At 40.1% G+C, this 18,080-nt stretch overlaps 1 protein-coding gene and 1 pseudogene across 1 annotated transcript in view; one reads left to right on the top strand and one right to left on the bottom strand.

Moving 5' to 3' along the window:
* The window catches only part of LOC147361869 (ATP-binding cassette sub-family C member 4-like), a 368,491-nt gene that overhangs the window by 184,779 nt on the left and 165,632 nt on the right, over positions 1-18,080 (bottom strand). Inside the window, exons 9-11 of the mRNA XM_086328626.1 lie at positions 13,517-13,618; positions 3,722-3,811; positions 989-1,180 (exon numbers count right to left, since the gene is read on the bottom strand). Coding sequence (XP_086184752.1) covers positions 989-1,180; positions 3,722-3,811; positions 13,517-13,618 — 384 coding nt within the window. The remainder of the gene's footprint in view (positions 1-988; positions 1,181-3,721; positions 3,812-13,516; positions 13,619-18,080) is intronic.
* LOC147361870 (glutamyl-tRNA(Gln) amidotransferase subunit A, mitochondrial pseudogene) lies at positions 15,245-17,392 on the top strand (annotated as a pseudogene).

The following is an 18,080-nucleotide window of genomic DNA, read 5'->3' as shown; positions in this document are numbered from 1 at the left end:
AGGTGGATGAAACTGGAGCCTATTATACAGAGTGAAGTAAGCCAGAAAGAAAAACACCAATACAGTATACTAACACATATATATGGAATTTAGAAAGATAGTAACAATAACCCTGTATGCAAGACAGTGAAAAAGACTCAGATTTATTGAACAGTCTTTTGGATTCTGTGGGAGAGGGCGAGGGCGGGATGATATGGGAGAATGGCATTGAAACATGTAAATTATCATATGTGAAACAAATCACCAGTCCAGGTTCGATTTATAATTTAGGGTGCTCAGGGCTGATGCACTGGGATGACCCTGAGGGATGGGATGGGGAGGGAGGGACATGATGGGAAACACATGTACATCCATGACTGATTCATGTCAATGTATGGCAAAAACACTACAATATTGTAAAATAATTAGCCTCTGATTAAAATAAATTAATTAATTAAAAAAAAAAAAACACAGACTAGAAGCTTGATGATATTCAAGTATTTGAGCTATTTTTCAGGTGAAATAATGTGGTGATTTTTTCCCAAAGGCTATCCTATCTTGTAGAGAAAACTAATGATATGTTTACAGATGAACAAATCTGATGTCTAGGATCTGCTTCAGAATACTCTGGGGTGGGTGTGGGGCTGGCAGGGGTCAGGGGTAGAGATGCAGCAAAACTGGCCACCAGCTGATCTTGGCTAAAGCTGGGGGTGGTACATGAGAGTTCATTATACTACACTATTTCTGTAAATTTTTGTAATCATTCATTAAAGAAAGAAATTAAAAAGTGAATAAAACCTTATACAATTAAACAACCACCCACTACTTTCTAAAGGCATTTCTGTAAGTGCTGCTATCACATTGGCCATTGAAACAGCTGGGTTACATGTGTATATTTACCCAGAAAGCTTTCAAAATTTGAAACAAAACTTTAATAAACTCTGTAGTTTAAACCAACACTATCATTATTTGAAATTTAAGTATATGCAACTCAAAAGTCATTACTCACCTTTTCCAAAGCACAAGCCTTTATTACTTTTTCATACCGTTCTTCTTCATATTTTTTCCCAAATAAAATGTTACTCCTCACAGTTCCTGAGAACACCCAGGGCTGCTGAGACACATACACAATCCTCCCGTGCACGCTGACCTGTCCCTGGCTTGGGGGCAGCTCCGCCAGCACAGCACTTAACAGTGACGACTGAAACAGATGGCAACACACACATGTGAACAGGCAGCACTCAGGATAGAACAAGACCCGTAGTACAGCAGACCCCACCGTTGCCCTTGGTACATTATAGAACCCTTTCATTTATAACAGGATGAAGTAGATCCCTGGCAATTGCGAAAAAAAGAAAAGAAAAGAACCCCATTGGTCCATGTACTACTAATGGTTGATAAGAAACATTAATATAATACTATAACAACCTAAACTGCTCAGAATTTTCCCCCAAATAAAAAATTATACTCAGAAAAGTCTAGCTAAGAAAGTTAAACATTCTTAACTAGCACAGCAGTGCAGCAGGATGTGTATTTCATGTATCCAATGTTTCAAGTAGTTCTTTCTGCATCCAGGTATCCTTTACTTGACAAACACTTATTAAAAAGCTACATGTGAACAATATATCCAAAGATTATTATTAAAAGAACTCTGAAGTGAGTTGTGTCCAAAGAGCAAAAGACCATCCTAAAGGAAATCATCACTCTCTTGAGTGCACATCTCACATCTAGATTTCCACATTTTGTTCTTTCAAAGTGTAGCTGTGGTTCCAAACAGGGAAAAGAGTATGTCAAAGCTGTATATTGTCACCCTGCTTATTTAATTTATATACATAGTGCATCATGAGAAATGCTGGACTGGATGAAGTACAAGCTGGAATCAAGATTGCCAGGAGAAATATCAATAACCTCAGATATGCAGATGACATTACCCTTATGGCAGAAAATGAAGAAGAACTAAAGGCCCTCTTAATGAAAGTGAAAAAGGAGAGTGAAAAAGTTGGCTTAAAACTCAATATTTAGAAAACTAAGGTCATGGCATCTGGTCCCATTGCTGCTGCTAAGTGACTTCAGTCATTTCTGACTCTGTAAGACCCCAGAGATGGCAGCCCACCAGGCTCCCCCATCCCTGGGATTCTCCAGGCAAGAACACTGGAGTGGGTTGCCATTTCCTTCTCCAATGAATGAAAGTGAAAAGTGAAAGTGAAGTCACTCAGTAGTGTCCGACTCTTAGCGACCCCATGGACTGCAGCCTACCAGGCCCCTCTGTCCATGGGATTTTCCAGGCAAGAGTACTGGAGTGGGTTGCCATTGCCAAGGTCATGGCATCTGGCCCCATTACTTCATGGCAAATAGATGGGGAAACAGTGGAAACAGTGACAGACTATTTTGGGGGGCTCCCAAATCACTGCAGATGGTGACTGCAGCCATGAAATTAAAAGACGCTTACTCCTTGGAATAAAAGTTATGACCAACCTTGAAAGCTTATTAAAAAGCAGAGACATAACTTTGCCAACCAAGGCCTGTCTAGTCAAAGCTATGGTTTTTCCAGTACTCAGGTATGGATATGAGAGTTGGACTATAAAGAAATCTGATTACCAAAGAATTGATGCTTTTGAACTGTGCTGCTGGAGAAGACTCTTGAGAGTGTCTTGGACTGCAAGGAGATCCAACCAGTCCATCTAAAGGAAATAAGTCCTGAATATTTATTGGAAGGACTGATGCTGAAGCTGAAGCTCCAATACTTTGGCCAACTGATGCAAAGAATTGACTCTCTTGAAAAAACCCTGATGCTGGGAAAGATTGCAGGCAGGAGGAAAAGGGGACAACAGAGGATGAGATGGTTGGATGGCATCACCAACTCAATGGACATGAGTTTCAGTGGACTCCGGGAGTTGGTGATGGACAGGGAGGCCTGGCATGCTGCAGTCCATGGGGTAGCAAAGAGGTGGACACAACTGAGTGACTAAGCACAGCTCAGCACAAGGAGCTCAACTCAGTGCTCTGTGATGACCTGGAAGGGTGGGATTGGGGGAGGGTGGGTGGGAGGCTCAAGAGCGAGGGGATATATATATATATATACATACACATACTTACAGCTGAGTCATATTGTTGTACAGCAGAAACTAACACAACATTGTGAAGCAATTATGTTCCAATTGAAAAATAAATTTAAAAAAAGAATGACCATGGATGACTTATTAAAACAATGTAAACCTAGGACAATAGAATAGCATTTTTAATGAGCTGAAAGATATGGACTATAATCATCATGGAGATTTCACAAATGTGAAGATCAATGAAAACTTCTCAAGAGAGTAAATCTTTATAGATCCCTCTGTGAAATGAACTTACACTTTGGCTCAGAAGGTCCCTGGGTCTGTCCAGGACTCCTGTGCCCATGAGAAAGCTACGGCAGGCTTCTCCATGCTCTTGTCAGTAAGTTTCATGGCAATCACTGTAATCCTTACCAAATATCTCTTATATGACATTATAAATTTTAAGGAATCAACACACATGTGTACACGTAAAACTTTCTGAGAATCAAGACGGATGTGCCAAAACTGAGGCAATGCAGAGATGGGTTTCACTGTAATTATTTTACTATTATTCAATTTCAATAAACTATCCTGTTTGGAAAAAAAAAAAAAAAAACATTGTACACACAGCTTTGGGCTCAACTCTGAAAATTTAATAGGGACTGTAGTGTTGCATCAAACTGCTGAAAGGCACCACAACTTACCTTTCCTGCGCCCACAGGTCCAACCACAGCTAACAGTTCACCAGGTCTGACAGTAAAGGAAAGGCCTTGTAGGGTTGGGGTTCTTAATTCCTGCAAATTAAAGTTTATAAAAACATATCCATTTCAATAAAGTATGCCAAATGCTACAGAAAATGGAGAAAACAATATAATATACATTGATATGCAAATTAACCCACATTTTTCTCCAGCCTATTTTAAGACGTCCTGTCCTGGAGGCCTTTTCATCCAATCATATCTCTTCGGGAGTTTCAGGCAGCTTTAGTTGCCTTTAGACACCCACAGATTTTAAGTAGGTGAAATGACAAGGCACCCGCATGAAGTGAAAACTTCATGATGCATATTAACTTATTAAAATAATATACTTCATAGAGTATCCAGTATGTGAAGTTTTCTAATCATTTATAAGTTTTCATTATGACCCTTGGCTTTAATTAACTATATCTCATTAATCTCCACAAGGGAGCTACATAGGTATATGGCAGACTTGGCCCTTTAAATAATTTGAATCTCCACTAATCTCTCCATTTTCACTTGATAAAGAAAGAATCTCAGTAATGCTCAGAAAGCAAAGGAGCACTTTATATAAAGAAGTCATTCTCAATATGGGTTGGCCAAAAAGTCTGTTCAGTTTTTTCTGTAAGATGGCTCTAGTAGCATTAACAATGTCATTAAGATTGTATTATGACAGCTGTCATATCAGCATGCATTTTAAAAAACTTTTTAAAATTGGTGAATTTTTGTGTAGCCATTTTAATATTAAAATTGAAAAGCAACATTTTTGGTACATTATGTTTTACTATTTCTTTTTTTTTTTTTTTTTGCTTTATTATTTAAAAAGAGGTAAAAATGCAACTGAAATGCAGAAAAAGATTTGTGCAGTGTATGGAGAATGTGCTATGACTGATCAAATGTGTCAAAAGTGGCCTGCAAAGTTTTGTGCTGGATATTTCTTTTTGGGCAATGCTCTACTGTTAGGTATGCCAGTTGAAGTTGATAGAGATTACATCAAGACATGAAGAACAAACAACGCTATATCAGCTGACAACTCAAAGTATTCAAATATTTCATGCAAAGTATTGAATGGAAATCGTTTGCACCAACTTGGTTATGTTAATCACCTTGATATTTGAGTTTCACAGAAGTTAAGCAAATAAAACCCTTCTTGACCATATTTCTGCACGCAGTTCTCCACTTAAACGTAACAGAAACATTCCATTTTTAAAACAAATTGTGACAGGTGATGAAAAATGGATACTGTACAATACTGTGGAACAGAATAGATTGTGGGCAAGTGAAATGCACCAGCACCAACCACAACCAAAAGCCAGTCCTCATCCAAAGAAGGTGATATTGTGTATATGGTGGTATTGCAATGGAATGCTCTATTATGAGCTCCTTCAGGAAAACCAAATGATTAATTCCAACAAATACTGCTCCCATTAGATCAACTGAAAGTAGTTCTCTATGAAAAGCATTCAGAATTAGTCAACAGAACATGCATAATCTCCCATCAGGATAGCACAAGACTGCATGTTTCTTTGATGACCAGGCAAAAAACTGTTACAGATTGGCTGGGAAGTTCTGACTGATCCCCCGTATTCACCAGACATTGTACTTTTGGACTTCCATTTATTTCAGTCTTTACAAAATTCTCTTAATGGAAAAAATTCAATTCCCTGGAAAACTGTAAAAGGTATCTGGAAAAGTTCTTTGCTCAAAAAAAATCAAAAAATTTTGAAAAGATGGAATTATGCAGTTCCCTGGAAAATGGCAGAAGGTAGTGGAACAAAACAGTGAGTATGTTGTTCAATGAAGTTCTTGGTGACAATCAACCAGAGCAACAAGAACTCTGAGAGAGGGCTCCAGGAAAAGTTATGCTAGGAAGACTACCCATGCCCTTTGTCCACATAGAAAATAGTACTGACAAGCAGCTGAATAAGGAAAGAATTATTGATGGATTTATATACATAAACTAATCAAATGAAAAATGGATAAATTTCAGAAGGGTAGGAGGAACTTTCATGAAAAAAAGAAAAAGTGAACACTACACACTACTTTTCCTAGCAGTTAATGATATTTACATGGTAATCAGTTCAGTTCAGTTCAGTCACTCAGTCGTGTCCGACTCTGTGACCCCATAAATCACAGCACGCCAGGCTTCCCTGTCCATCACCAACTCCCGGAGTTCACTCAAACTCATGTCCATCGAGTCGGTGATGCCATCCAACCATCTCATCCTCTATCGTCCCCTTCTCCTCCTGCCCCCAATCCCTCCCAGCATCAGAGTCTTTTCCAATGAGTCAACTCTTCGCATGAGGTGGCCAAAGTATTGGAGTTTTAGCTTCAGCATCAGTCCTTCCAATGAACACCCAGGACTGATCTCCTTTAGGATTGACTGGTTGGATCTCCTTGCAATCCAAGGGATTCTCAAGACTCTTCTCCAAAACCACAGTTCAAAAGCATGAATCTTCAGTGCTCAGCTTTCTTCACAGTCCAACTCTCACATCCATACATGACCACTGGAAAAACCATAGCCTTAACTAGATGGACCTTTGTTGGCAAAGTAATGTCTCTGCTTTTCAATATGCTGTCTAGGTTGGTCATAATTTTCCTTCCAAGGAGTAAGCATCTTTTAATTTCATGGCTGCAGTCACCATCTGCAGTGATTTTGGAGCCCCCAAAAAATAAAGTCTGACACTGTTTCAACTATTTCCCCACCTATTTGCCAGGAAGTGATGGGACCAGATGCCATGATCTTTGTTTTCTGAATGTTGAGCTTTAAGCCAACTTTTTCACTCTCCTCTTTCACTTTCATCAAGAGGCTTTTTAGTTCCTCTTCACTTTCTGCCATAAGGGTGGTGTCATCTGCATATCTGAGGTTATTGATATTTCTCCTGGCAATCTTGATTCGAGCTGTGCTTCCTCCAGCCCAGCATTTCTCATGATGTACTCTGCATATACATTAAATAAGCAGGGTGACAATATACAGCCTTGATGTACTCATTTTCCTATTTGGAACCAGCCTGGTGTTCCATGTCCAGTTCTAACTGTTGCTTCCTGGCCTGCATATAGGTTTCTCAAGAGACAGGTCAGGTTGTCTGGTATTCACATGTCTTTCAGAATTTTCCACAGTTTCTTGTGATCCACACAGTCAAAGGCTTTGGCATAGTCAATAAAGCTGAACTCTCTTGCTTTTCCCATTATCCAGTGGATGTTGGAAATTTGATCTCTGGTTCCTCTGCCTTTTCTAAAACCAGCTTGAACATCTCTGGAAATTCACGGTTCACGTATTGCTAAAGCCTGGCTTGCAGAGTTTTGAGCATTGCTTTACTAGTGTGTGAGATGAGTGCATTGTGCAGTAGATTGAGCATTCTTTGCCGCTACTGCTAAGTCACTCAGTCGTGTCCAACTCTGTGTGACCCCATAGATGGCAGCCTACCAGGCCCCTCCGTCCCTAGGATTCTCCAGGCAAGAGTACTAGAGCATTCTTTGGCAAATAGCAAATAAAAATTCAACCCAAAATTGTGAAAAATTGAAAAGTTCTTAGTGAAAATTAAAACTACGTCTTTTATTTTTACTTAAAAACCAAAGAAACTTTTTAGCCAACCATAAAAATTTCCTGCAAAAGGCAGTCAAGACTCTAATCTCACTAGAGCTCTAACTTAACACCAAAACCAACAAAAACAAAAAAGGAAATAGATGTAAAGTATGACATTATGGGTTACAGTGATACCCCTAAATTTTACACTTATTACGTGCATAATCTGCCCTGGCTAAACAGGGATAACAAAGTACTTCTGTTTAAAGAAAAAAAAATCAGATGTGCTATAGCATGTACAATCCAACACAAGAGCAAATGACAGAGCGCTCATCATGCCATTCACAAGTTGTATTTCTGAGTAATCTGTAAGTTCTAAGGTAAAGAGATTTAAGGGTGTGTGTGTATATATACATACACATACATTTACATATACTAAGTATTAAGAAAACTTCTCAATAACTGCTAGTTTTTTCTTTTTCTTAAGAGAGTGATCACCTGTGATTAGCAAAATGCCTGAAAGGCTAAAGGAACAGGATCTAAATTAACAGTTTGGAAAATCTTCTAAGTAAAAATTCCTCTAGAAATAACTGAACTGATTATGGAACAGTCACTTACTAAAACAACAATTACTTTTAATCATCAAATTATACCAGATTTTATAGGTATTATGAACAGTGTCAAGAATATAGTTTACTCCTTGGAAGAAAAGCTATGAAAAACCTAGACAGCATATTAAAAAGCAGAGATGTTACTTTGTCAACAAAGATGCATATAGTCAAAGCTATGGTTTCTCCAGTAGTCATGTATGGATGTGAGAGTTGAACTATAAAGAAAGCTGAGCACCAAAGAATTGATGCTTTTGAACTGTGGTATTGGAGAAGACTCTTGAGAGTCCCTTGGCCTGTAAGGAGATCCAACCAGACTAAGGAAGTCAGTCCTGAATATTCATTGGAAGGACTGATGCTGAAGCTGAAGCTCCAATACTTTGACCTCCTGATGGGAAGAACTCACTGGAAAAGACCCTGATGCTGGGAAAGAAGGAAGGCAGGAGGAGAAGGGGACGACAGAGAATGAGATGGTTGCATGGCATCACCGACTCAATGGACATGAGTTTGAGCAAGCTCTGGGAGTTGGTGATGGACAGGGAGGCCTGCCATGCTGCAGTCCATGGTGTCACAAAGGGTCCAACATGACTGAGCCTCTGAACAGAACTGATCAAGAAGAAACTAAATTTTAATACATGAGAAACATTTTTAAGCTTATCCACTCCTTTCTTCTTGCCTGACACTTAGGGTTCCTATTTTACTACTTTTCACTTGGTTAAGACTACAAAATACAAACATCAAATTCCTGTCTGCAGATCTCAAAGTCTATCAAGGCCACACAGAGTTCCCTCCCAGTTCAGGCTTCGGGATCAAGCACTGCTCTGCCACAACCAGAAGGGGGCAGCACTCGACAGCCCATGGGTCCTGGGTATGTTCCCTCTTGGTTATTCAGGCTCAGGGGACCACTGACTCAACAAAGATTATCAGCTGAGTCCCCACTCTGTGTGAAAACAGTTTGAAACCCCTGCCCTGTGGAGATTTAGAGATACCCCCAAATATACTTTAAAGATTAGAGATTGAGATCAATTCCCATCATTTCATGAATGAGACTTGCGTCCATGAGACCATCTCCAACCTGTCCACCTGGCTGTCCAGAGGAGCCAGTTAGAGCTCATGTCTATCTCCTGCCTCCCAACCCAGCAGAGGCTTCATTAAGACTTAGTTTCTCTTCAAAACTTCCAATGTCTTTGCCTTTCTCCCTCCCAAGGGCCCTCTCACCCATGACCTAACTTGACAGCCCCTAACTACTAATGAAAGGCAATGCCAAAGAATGCTCAAACTACCACACAACTGCACTCATCTCACACGCTAGTAAAGCAATGCTCAAAATTCTCCAAGCCAGGCTGCAGCAATACGTGAACCGTGAACTTCCAGATGTTCAAGCTGGTTTTAGAAAAGGCAGAGGAACCAGAAACCAAATTGCCAACATCCGCTAGATCATAGAAAAAGCAAGAGAGTTCCAGGAAAAAATCTATTTCTGCTTTATTGACTATGCCAAAGCCTTTGACTGTGTGGATCACAATAAACTGTGGAAAATTCTGAAAGAGATGGGAATACCAGACCACCTGACCTGCCTCTTGAGAAATTTGTATGCAAGTCAGAAAGCAACAGTTAGAACTGGACATGGAACAACAGACTGGTTCCAAATAGGAAAAGGAGTACATCAAGGCTGTATATTGTCACCCTGCTTATTTAACTTATATGCAGAGTACATCATGAGAAACACTGGGTGGAAGAAGCACAAGTTGGAATCAAGACTGAGGGGTGAAATATCAATAATCTCGGATATGCAGATGACACCACCCTTATGGCAGAAAGTGAAGAGGAACTCAAAAGCTTCTTGATGAAGGTGAAAGAGGAGAGTGAAAAAGTTGGCTTAAAACTCAACATTCAGAAAACAAAGATCATGGTATCTGGTCCCATCATTTCATGGGAAATAGATGGGGAAACAGTGGAAACAGTGTCAGACTTTATTTTTGGGGGCTCCAAAATCACTGCAGATGGTGTGTACAGCCATGAAATTAAAAGACGCTTACACTTTGGAAGAAAAGTTATGACCAACCTAGACAGCATATTGAAAAGCAGAGACATTACTTTGCCAACAAAGGTTCATCTAGTCAAGGCTATGGTTTTTCCAGTGGTCATGTATGGATGTGAGAGTTGGACTGTGAAGAAATCTGAGCACCAAAGAATTGATGCTTTTGAACTGTGGTGTTGGAGAAGACTCTTGAGAGTCCCTTGGACTGCAAGGAGATCCAACCAGTCCATTCTAAAGGAGATCAGCCCTGGGATTTCTTTGGAAGAAATGATGCTAAAGCTGAAACTCCAGTACTTTGGCCACCTCATGCGAAGAGTTGACTCATTGGAAAAGACTCTGATGCTGGGAGGGATTGGGGGCAGGAGGAGAAGGGGACGACAGAGGATGAGATGGCTGGCTGGCATCACTGACTCAATGGATGTGAGTCTGAGTGAACTCTGGGAGTTGGTGATGGACAGGGAGGCCTGGCGTACTGCGATTCATGGGGCCGCAAAGAGTCAGACACGACTGAGCGACTGAACTGAACTGAACTACTAATGACTCTGCCAAGGTGCAGTCTTTCCATCGGCAAGTCCAGGACAACACAATAGAGTGTTCTGTACAATTATGCAAGTTGTACAGAAGTCTAAGAACATGTTCTTGGAAGTTCTTGAAGAAAAACAAAACATCTTAGTTTATAATGTTGCATAGTTTGATATAAGAGAAATTTGGTAATTTGTCAAATGGTGGCTCAGAAGGTAAAGAATCCACCTGCAATGCAGGAGACCTAGGTTTGATCCCTGGGTTGGGAAGATCCCCTGGAGGAGGGCATGGAAACCCACTCCAGTATTCTTGCCTGGAGAATCCTCACAGACAGAGGAGCCTGGTGAGCAACAGTCCATGGGGTCACAAAGAGACACAACTTAGCAACTGAAAAACAACATACAAAGTATGTGTCAACATTCACATAAAGTTAACATCATAATGGAATTTTAGTGGTGCTTTCCATAAATGCTTCAAGTGGATTATGACAAAAAATACCAAGCAGGAGGCAAATCTATTCTATTAAGGTAGGGTAGGTCAGCCACCTTGTATGAGTTCCCATGTGCAAAAGGTGTAGGGATGTGGTTTATATATTTTCTATATATTTATATAGAACATACTACTGTCTTGCTAGTGGAGATGAAAGGTACTGAGTCAGAAGTAGGTGAACACAATGCAGGTGGCACAACAGAGTCACAGGCATGAAAGACAGGAGGAGTCTACAGAGTCTGGACATTTGCTCTGTGGTCCCCACTCTGGCAGCAGCCAGGCTCCCGGACTCTGATCTGGAGGGGAGACCCTCTGGTAGAGGTGTCTCCTCCCTAACTCCTTCCTGTCCTGGGGTGGGAACAGCTTCCTGCCTTTGCTAATCTCTGGGCTGCCTCATCCACCACTGCTTTGCCCTTTTTTGTTCTTTCATCTCCTATGTAACTAATTTCCTGCATGGAATCCCCTCTCCCCTGCTGTAGGTTCTCCTGATTAATCCACACTGATACAGGAGGATATGCACAAAGAACTATAAAGCTGGAGGCAGGAGGAGACTTTCAGTTGTCTGTAATGGGGTTGCACTGGGAGTGCAAACTTGAGACCTTTTGGAGAGTGGTCCCTATTGTTTTTCCTATTTGCTAAATTTCAGAAATAAACCAAGTGCTGGGAAAATCTTTGTGATATCACCAGTTCTTCTTGTCAGCTTGTCACACAGTACAACCCTTCAACTTGGAATCACTGGTACTCACTATGCCCACCTGCTCTCTCCTCCTGCCCCTGGCTGCCACAAAAGTAGCCAGAACCATCCAGAAGCTTAGCATAGAGGAGCCCCACCCTACCCCAGCAAAGATGCACTCACTCACACTATGTAATAAGATATTTGATAACATTAAGGCAAAAAGCATATACTGATTGCATCCAAAGTCTCTGGTCTCTAACAACTGATTGTGTATTTGTTAGTTAACCCTTTCTATACTGCAGCATTGTGTCTCTCCAATTCTACAAATTCTAATATTATAAATGCACTTACTTCAAGTTCAAAATATGATAACCCTTTGAAGGTTCTCTTGAAAGTGAGATAAATAATAATACATCAAATGCCTCAGGCTGACTTTATTTTTAGTGTTAGCAAGTGTTAGTTTCTCAGTCGTGTCTGACTCTTTGTGATCCCATGGATTGTAGCCGGCTAGGTTTCTCTGTCCATGAAATTCTCCAACCAAGAATACCACAGTGGTTTGCCATTTCTTTCTTTGGAGTTCCTGTAGGGGAAATTACAATTGGATGCCTCAAGTCCAAGGGAAACCCCCACCCCCACCCCGGGCATGTTCATTACCAGAGCATTCCTCTCCTGTGTAAACAGAGGAATTTTTTTCTTTACAAAGAAGTGCTTTATACTTCTTTACAAAGAAGTGCTTTGTAAAGCACTTCTGAGTGCCAGATTGTTTAATTGTGAGCCATACAGAGGCCATTGCTCTTTTGATCTTAACATATCCAATATGCACCCCAAAGATCTTTCCTTCAGGACAGATGAAATATTTCCCATTTTTGCAAAACACCAAAACACAAAAGATGCAGGCAATTTCCAACAAAAATGGTACAAGACAGATTCCAGCATCAATGCACACAGATGAACTGGCCACCAACAGGGTAAATAAATTTACCCTATAAAACAAATGGACTAATTCTATCTAGGTTACCCACTCCCACAAGAACTAGCTCCCAAATGAACCGGTTCCAACTGAACCAGTTCCCAAATCAGGTAAATAAATGTACCCTACATATGAGCTATGGTGGGCTTGCCCCATGAGAACTAGTTCCCAATGAACTAGTTCAGGGTAGAGTCCAACAACACCTCCCCTCTGTAAACAGGTACCCAACCAAATTAGCTTGTCCTGTAAAGGAAAAGCCCAGATTGAGGGGAAAAAATGTTCCCGGTGTGCACATTGGAGCGACTTACCCTTCAAAATCAAGCCTGTCAGCTCTTAACATAAAACGACACACAAAACAAGTGAACTGGTTGAATCAGCTATCAAATTGGGTAGACTTACCCTACAACCGAAATCAAGTCTGTTGATTCTAGAAGTTTGTCAGTTCCTTGTCTCAATTGTCAAGCTGAGGGAAGTCAGTACCCATTCAGGGAATCTTGAAGGAAAGAACCTCAGGACAAGTGATCCCAGCAGCTGCTAGGGTCTTGCTCCAGTATTCCCTGATTGATGCCGGCTAGCCACAAGCAGCAAGGCTCCTGGCTGACTAAGCCAAATTTTTACCGAGTCCAACCTTGCTCTGCTCACTGCATGACAGGTAATGAATCTGAGAGACAAGGTTTTGAGGCAAGGAAAAGACCTTAATTGGGGAGCTGGTAGACCAGGAAGACTACAGGCTAATGCCTCAAAACAACCATCTTTATTTTTAACCTCTGTTAATTGTAAACCTCATTCCTGATTCAGAATTTTTATAACATACTTCCATAGTAAATGGGCAAGTCACATTTTGTATCATGTGTAAAATCTCAAAATCCTCCAATAAATCTATGTTACAGTTGTCCTTTAGCAGTCACAATTGTGAAATTAAGGATTTGTTACCTTATCCCAAAAAGCAGTGAAATCTTGCACATTCACAACTGTTTTACCATCTAATGGCAGCTGATGATCACACTGTGGTAGCTCATCAAGTAACAGAAAGTTCTACAGAAAAAGGAAAAACACAGATTGTTTAAACTGTAGGAATAAAGCACAAGCAAAATAATTGCTTCCATGAAATTTGCAATATATTTTTAAACTGTATTTCATTATGTTAGGTCATTGAAGTGAAGTGAAGTCGCTCAGTCGTGTCCGACTCTTTGCAACCCCATAGACTGTAGCCTACCAGGCTTCTCTGTGCATGGGATTTTCCAGTCAGTAGTACTGGAGTGGACTGCCATTTCCTTCTCCAGGGGATCTTCCCAACCCAGGGCTCGAACCAGGGTCTCCCACATTCTAGACAGATGCTTTACCATCTGAGCCACCAGGTAAGTCCAATGTTAGGTCATTAGAAATACTAAATAATCTGTAGTATAAAGTATTATAGCATATAGTATAGTACATACAGTATACACATATAGCTTATGGTGTGTATATAGGTACACACACACACACACACACACACACACACACACACACACATAGTTTCAGGCCATGGAACTATCTTTGTAACTTTTTTAACAAGTATACTGGCTCCCCTTTAAAGAACAAATATGTCTCCAAATTTGAACACATCAAGAAGCGGGATATTTTTCTTGTGTTATTAATAATACAAATGGGTTTTGACAGAAAATAATTTCATAAATATTTACTGAATCCAACCAGGTTCCAAGCACCATGCAACACTGCTGGGAACACAGAGAGGAAGGTCATTCCCAGGCCTTCAGCAGTCAGGTGGCAAAGGACAGGCTGGGAACATAAGACCTTTGGAAGAAACTCTGAATGAAAGCCTTACTCTGCTTTCCTCCTCCTGTGTATCAAATCCCTATCACTGGTTGTCATTAACTATCATTAAAATCATCATTCTTAAAAGATAATGCTATTAAGTCTCTATCTCTTTCTTACTTTTCACAAGCATCTTTTGACAAACACTTGTCTCTGCTCCTTAGTCAAAGTCCTCTCCTCCTCAACAGAATGATCACATCTTCCACTTCTTGCTATTTTCTGCACAATTATTAATAGGAACTATTCAATGCAATTTAGCTGAATAAAATAAAGTCTTGAAAATCATTAGAAATCTAATATAATCATATACAGGAAACTCCCTCTTACCCTTTAAATGCTAAAAATAATTCAATGAGAAAAGGCACAGTGGGAAAGAAAATGAACAACTGAGACCACTCCCACCCCCAACCCCAAGTACTATGAACATGTGGCAGAGACTACTGGCTGTCCTCTCTTTCTTGCTCTCTTTCTTCCATGCTAACAAAACCTTGAATTTTAGCTCCACATGACAACCTGAAAAGAGGCCCTCTCTCTCTCCAGCCTTCTGAGCAAATAGGAGCAGCCACGTGACTAAATCCAGGTCAGTGGAGGGTGACAACCAGGCTCTTTCTCCACCCCATGGCCTGGGCCTTGGAGGCTGCCAGCATGGTCAAGGTCAATGTATTTAACATCATGGAGGATCATACTAGCCATGGAGCTTGTTACAGGTTAAATTATATCCCTCTCCCAAATGATACACTGAAGTCCTATCTAGGAACTCCAGTTACATCAAAACATGACTTAATTTGGAATTAGGGTCTGATTAATATACAATCATACTGGAGTCAGGTTGGCCCTAAATCCAATATGACTGATGTCCTTATAAGGAGACAAACACAGTCAGAAAACAGCCACCTGAAGAAAACGGAAACTGGAGTGGTGGCAGTTAAAAACCAAGGAACCCAAGGTTTGTCTCCAACCACCAAAATCTAGAAGAGGCAAAGAAAGATTCTCCCTGTGACCAGAATTCAGAGGGATCGGTGACCCTGCTGACACCTTGATTTCAGACTTCCAACCTCCACAACTGGGAAACAGTAAATTTCTATTGTTTTAACATCTGGTTTGTAGTACTTGGTCATGGCAGCCCCAGAAAACAGATACAAAGCCTTACAAGGTTTCTTGCATGAGTGAAAAACAAACTATATTTCTGTGAAAAGTGGCTTTGCCATGCGTAATTCTAGGACCTATAGGCACAGAATCTTAACCAACACAGGGGGCAACTGAAACAAACATGTGATGATGTTCGAAAAAGAAAATGGACGTGAATAGTAACCTACTACCCTAAACCTCATAAATAGCCTTCAAGTCCTTGACACCCTTATCTATTGTGCCATAAAGCTACAAATTTGATAAACACCTTCTACTTCAAAAGAACAACTGTTCCTCTTCCTCCTTTGTCACCAGGCCCTGGTGGTGGCAGGCAGGGCACAAGGACCACGTTGGGTTGGACCCTCCAAGAAGTTTCTGTGGCACTAGAACAAGGCCAAGTTACTCCAACTGAGCTCTGTCAAGGATAGCTCTCCTTTATCAAGAAGACCAAGTTACTGTATCAGAAGAGGTGGTCTTAAAGCAAGTTGAAGAATCAGAGAAAAGATATAAGGTCACTCACTGTGGAATTTAGATGAAATTCCTATTGCAGTAAAAGACAACTTTAGCACATCTGGCATTGAGACAACATGTGCATCAAACATACTGAAAAGTTAAGTATCACTTTAAATTCCACAGAGATTGTTGGATCAGGGAGCTCTGTTAATGGTAAAAACAAACTTAGATGAGTCTGCTATGGGATACAGAAGCACAGATGGAATTTTTGGACCAGTTATAAACCCATGGAGTTATTCAAACAATATAGAGAAAAGAGGAAGCAGAAGTCTCATGGTGAGAATAAGGATTCAAATTGGCTTATAACTGGAGGAAGCTCAGGAGGGAGTACAGTGGCTGGGTCAGCATTCACTTGCTTCGTTGCTTTAGGACCAGATTCCAGAGGATCAACCAGCAATCCAGCTGCCCACTATGAGGTTGTTGGTTTAAAATCCAGCTATGACTTAGTTTCTTGTCATGGCCTCATTCCCCTGGTGAATTCAATGATGTGCCCAGAATCTTAACTAAAGGTGTGGATGATGCACCAATGTGTTGAGTATACTAGCTGGGCAGGATCTCTAAGATTCTACCACAATTCAAGATCCTGTTAAAACCATTTATGCTTCCCAGTTTAACAGATATGAGCAAATGATGTATAGGAATTCCAAAGGAATATCTTATACAAGAATTGTCAAGTGAAGTACAATCTTTTTGGTCCAAAGCTGCTAATCTCTTTTAGTCTGAGGGGGCCAAAGTAATTGAAGTGTCCCTGCCCCAACCAGTTTTCAATTGTCTGCTACCATGTACTGTGTACATCAGAAGTGGCATCAAATATGGCAAGATTTGATAGGTTAGAATATGGTCACTGATTTAACATTGATGTGTCTACTGAAGCCATGTATGCTGCAACTAAACAAGAAGAGTTCAATGATTTGGTGTGGGGAAGAATCCTCTCAGGAAACTTTCTTATTAAAAGAAAATTATGAGAACTATTTTATCAAAGCAGAGAAAGTGAGATGACTCATTACTAATGATTTTGTGAATGTTTTTAACTCTGGAGTAGATGTTTTGCTAACTTCCACTGCCTTGAGTGAGGCAGTGCCATACACAAAGTGCATCAAAGAAGACAACAGAACATGAATTGCCCAGGGTGATATTTTTACACAGACTGTAATATGGCAGAATTGCCATTGGTGAGTGTCCCTACAGCCCTGTCAAGCCAAGGATTGTCAATAGGACTGCAGTTTAATGGTTGTACATTTTGTGACCAGCTGCTTTTTTACAGTTTGCAAATGGTTTGAAAAACAAGTACTGTTTCCTGTTACTCAACTTATCAAACTAATGGATGATTGTTCATCAAACTGTGAAAATTAAACGTTATCTCTGCTTCTCTAAAATAGTAGTAATAACTATACCATGCAAATTATTATGACTTTTAAAGCTTTTATGTTCTAGACAATTTAAGTGATCTTGTAATTTGGTTCATTACAGTCATTCCTTGAAATCACTTTTTAAAATTCTTGTGATGTAGTTAATTATAAAAATCTGTCAGAATTTATTAAGCATCCACTAAGTATAAACAAAGTATAGGATTTCTATTATCATACAATATACCTGTTACTGAAAAATGATGCATTCAGCAAAAATGATCATTAAAAACAACGCTGCTTACAGTACAAGTAAGCTTAGGAGTAAACCTTTCAAAACGCCTACATCTTTGCAACCAAAGCACTAACAAAATCACTGGTACGCTTATTTTTGCCAAAGGAGGCAAGAACACACAATGGGGCAAAGACGGTTTCCTCAATAAGTGCTGCTGGGGAAACTGGATAGTTACATGAAAAAGAATGTAACTCAAAATGGATTAAAGATCTAAATATAAGGCCATAAACTATAGAATCTTAGAGGAAAACATAGGCAGAACACTATGACATAAATCACAGCAAGATCCTCTATGACCCACCTCCTACAGTAAAGGAAATAAAAAAATAAATTAACAATGGGACCTAAGTAAATTTAAAAGCTTTTGCACAGTAAAGGAAACTGTAAACAGGTGAAAAGA

This window comes from Bos grunniens, chromosome 12 (assembly GCF_055505025.1).
Source record: "Bos grunniens cultivar Pamir isolate PY7600 chromosome 12, Bosgru_T2T1.0, whole genome shotgun sequence".
NCBI classification, from domain to species: domain Eukaryota; kingdom Metazoa; phylum Chordata; class Mammalia; order Artiodactyla; family Bovidae; genus Bos; species Bos grunniens.
This window is presented reverse-complemented; position numbering and strand designations above follow the sequence as displayed.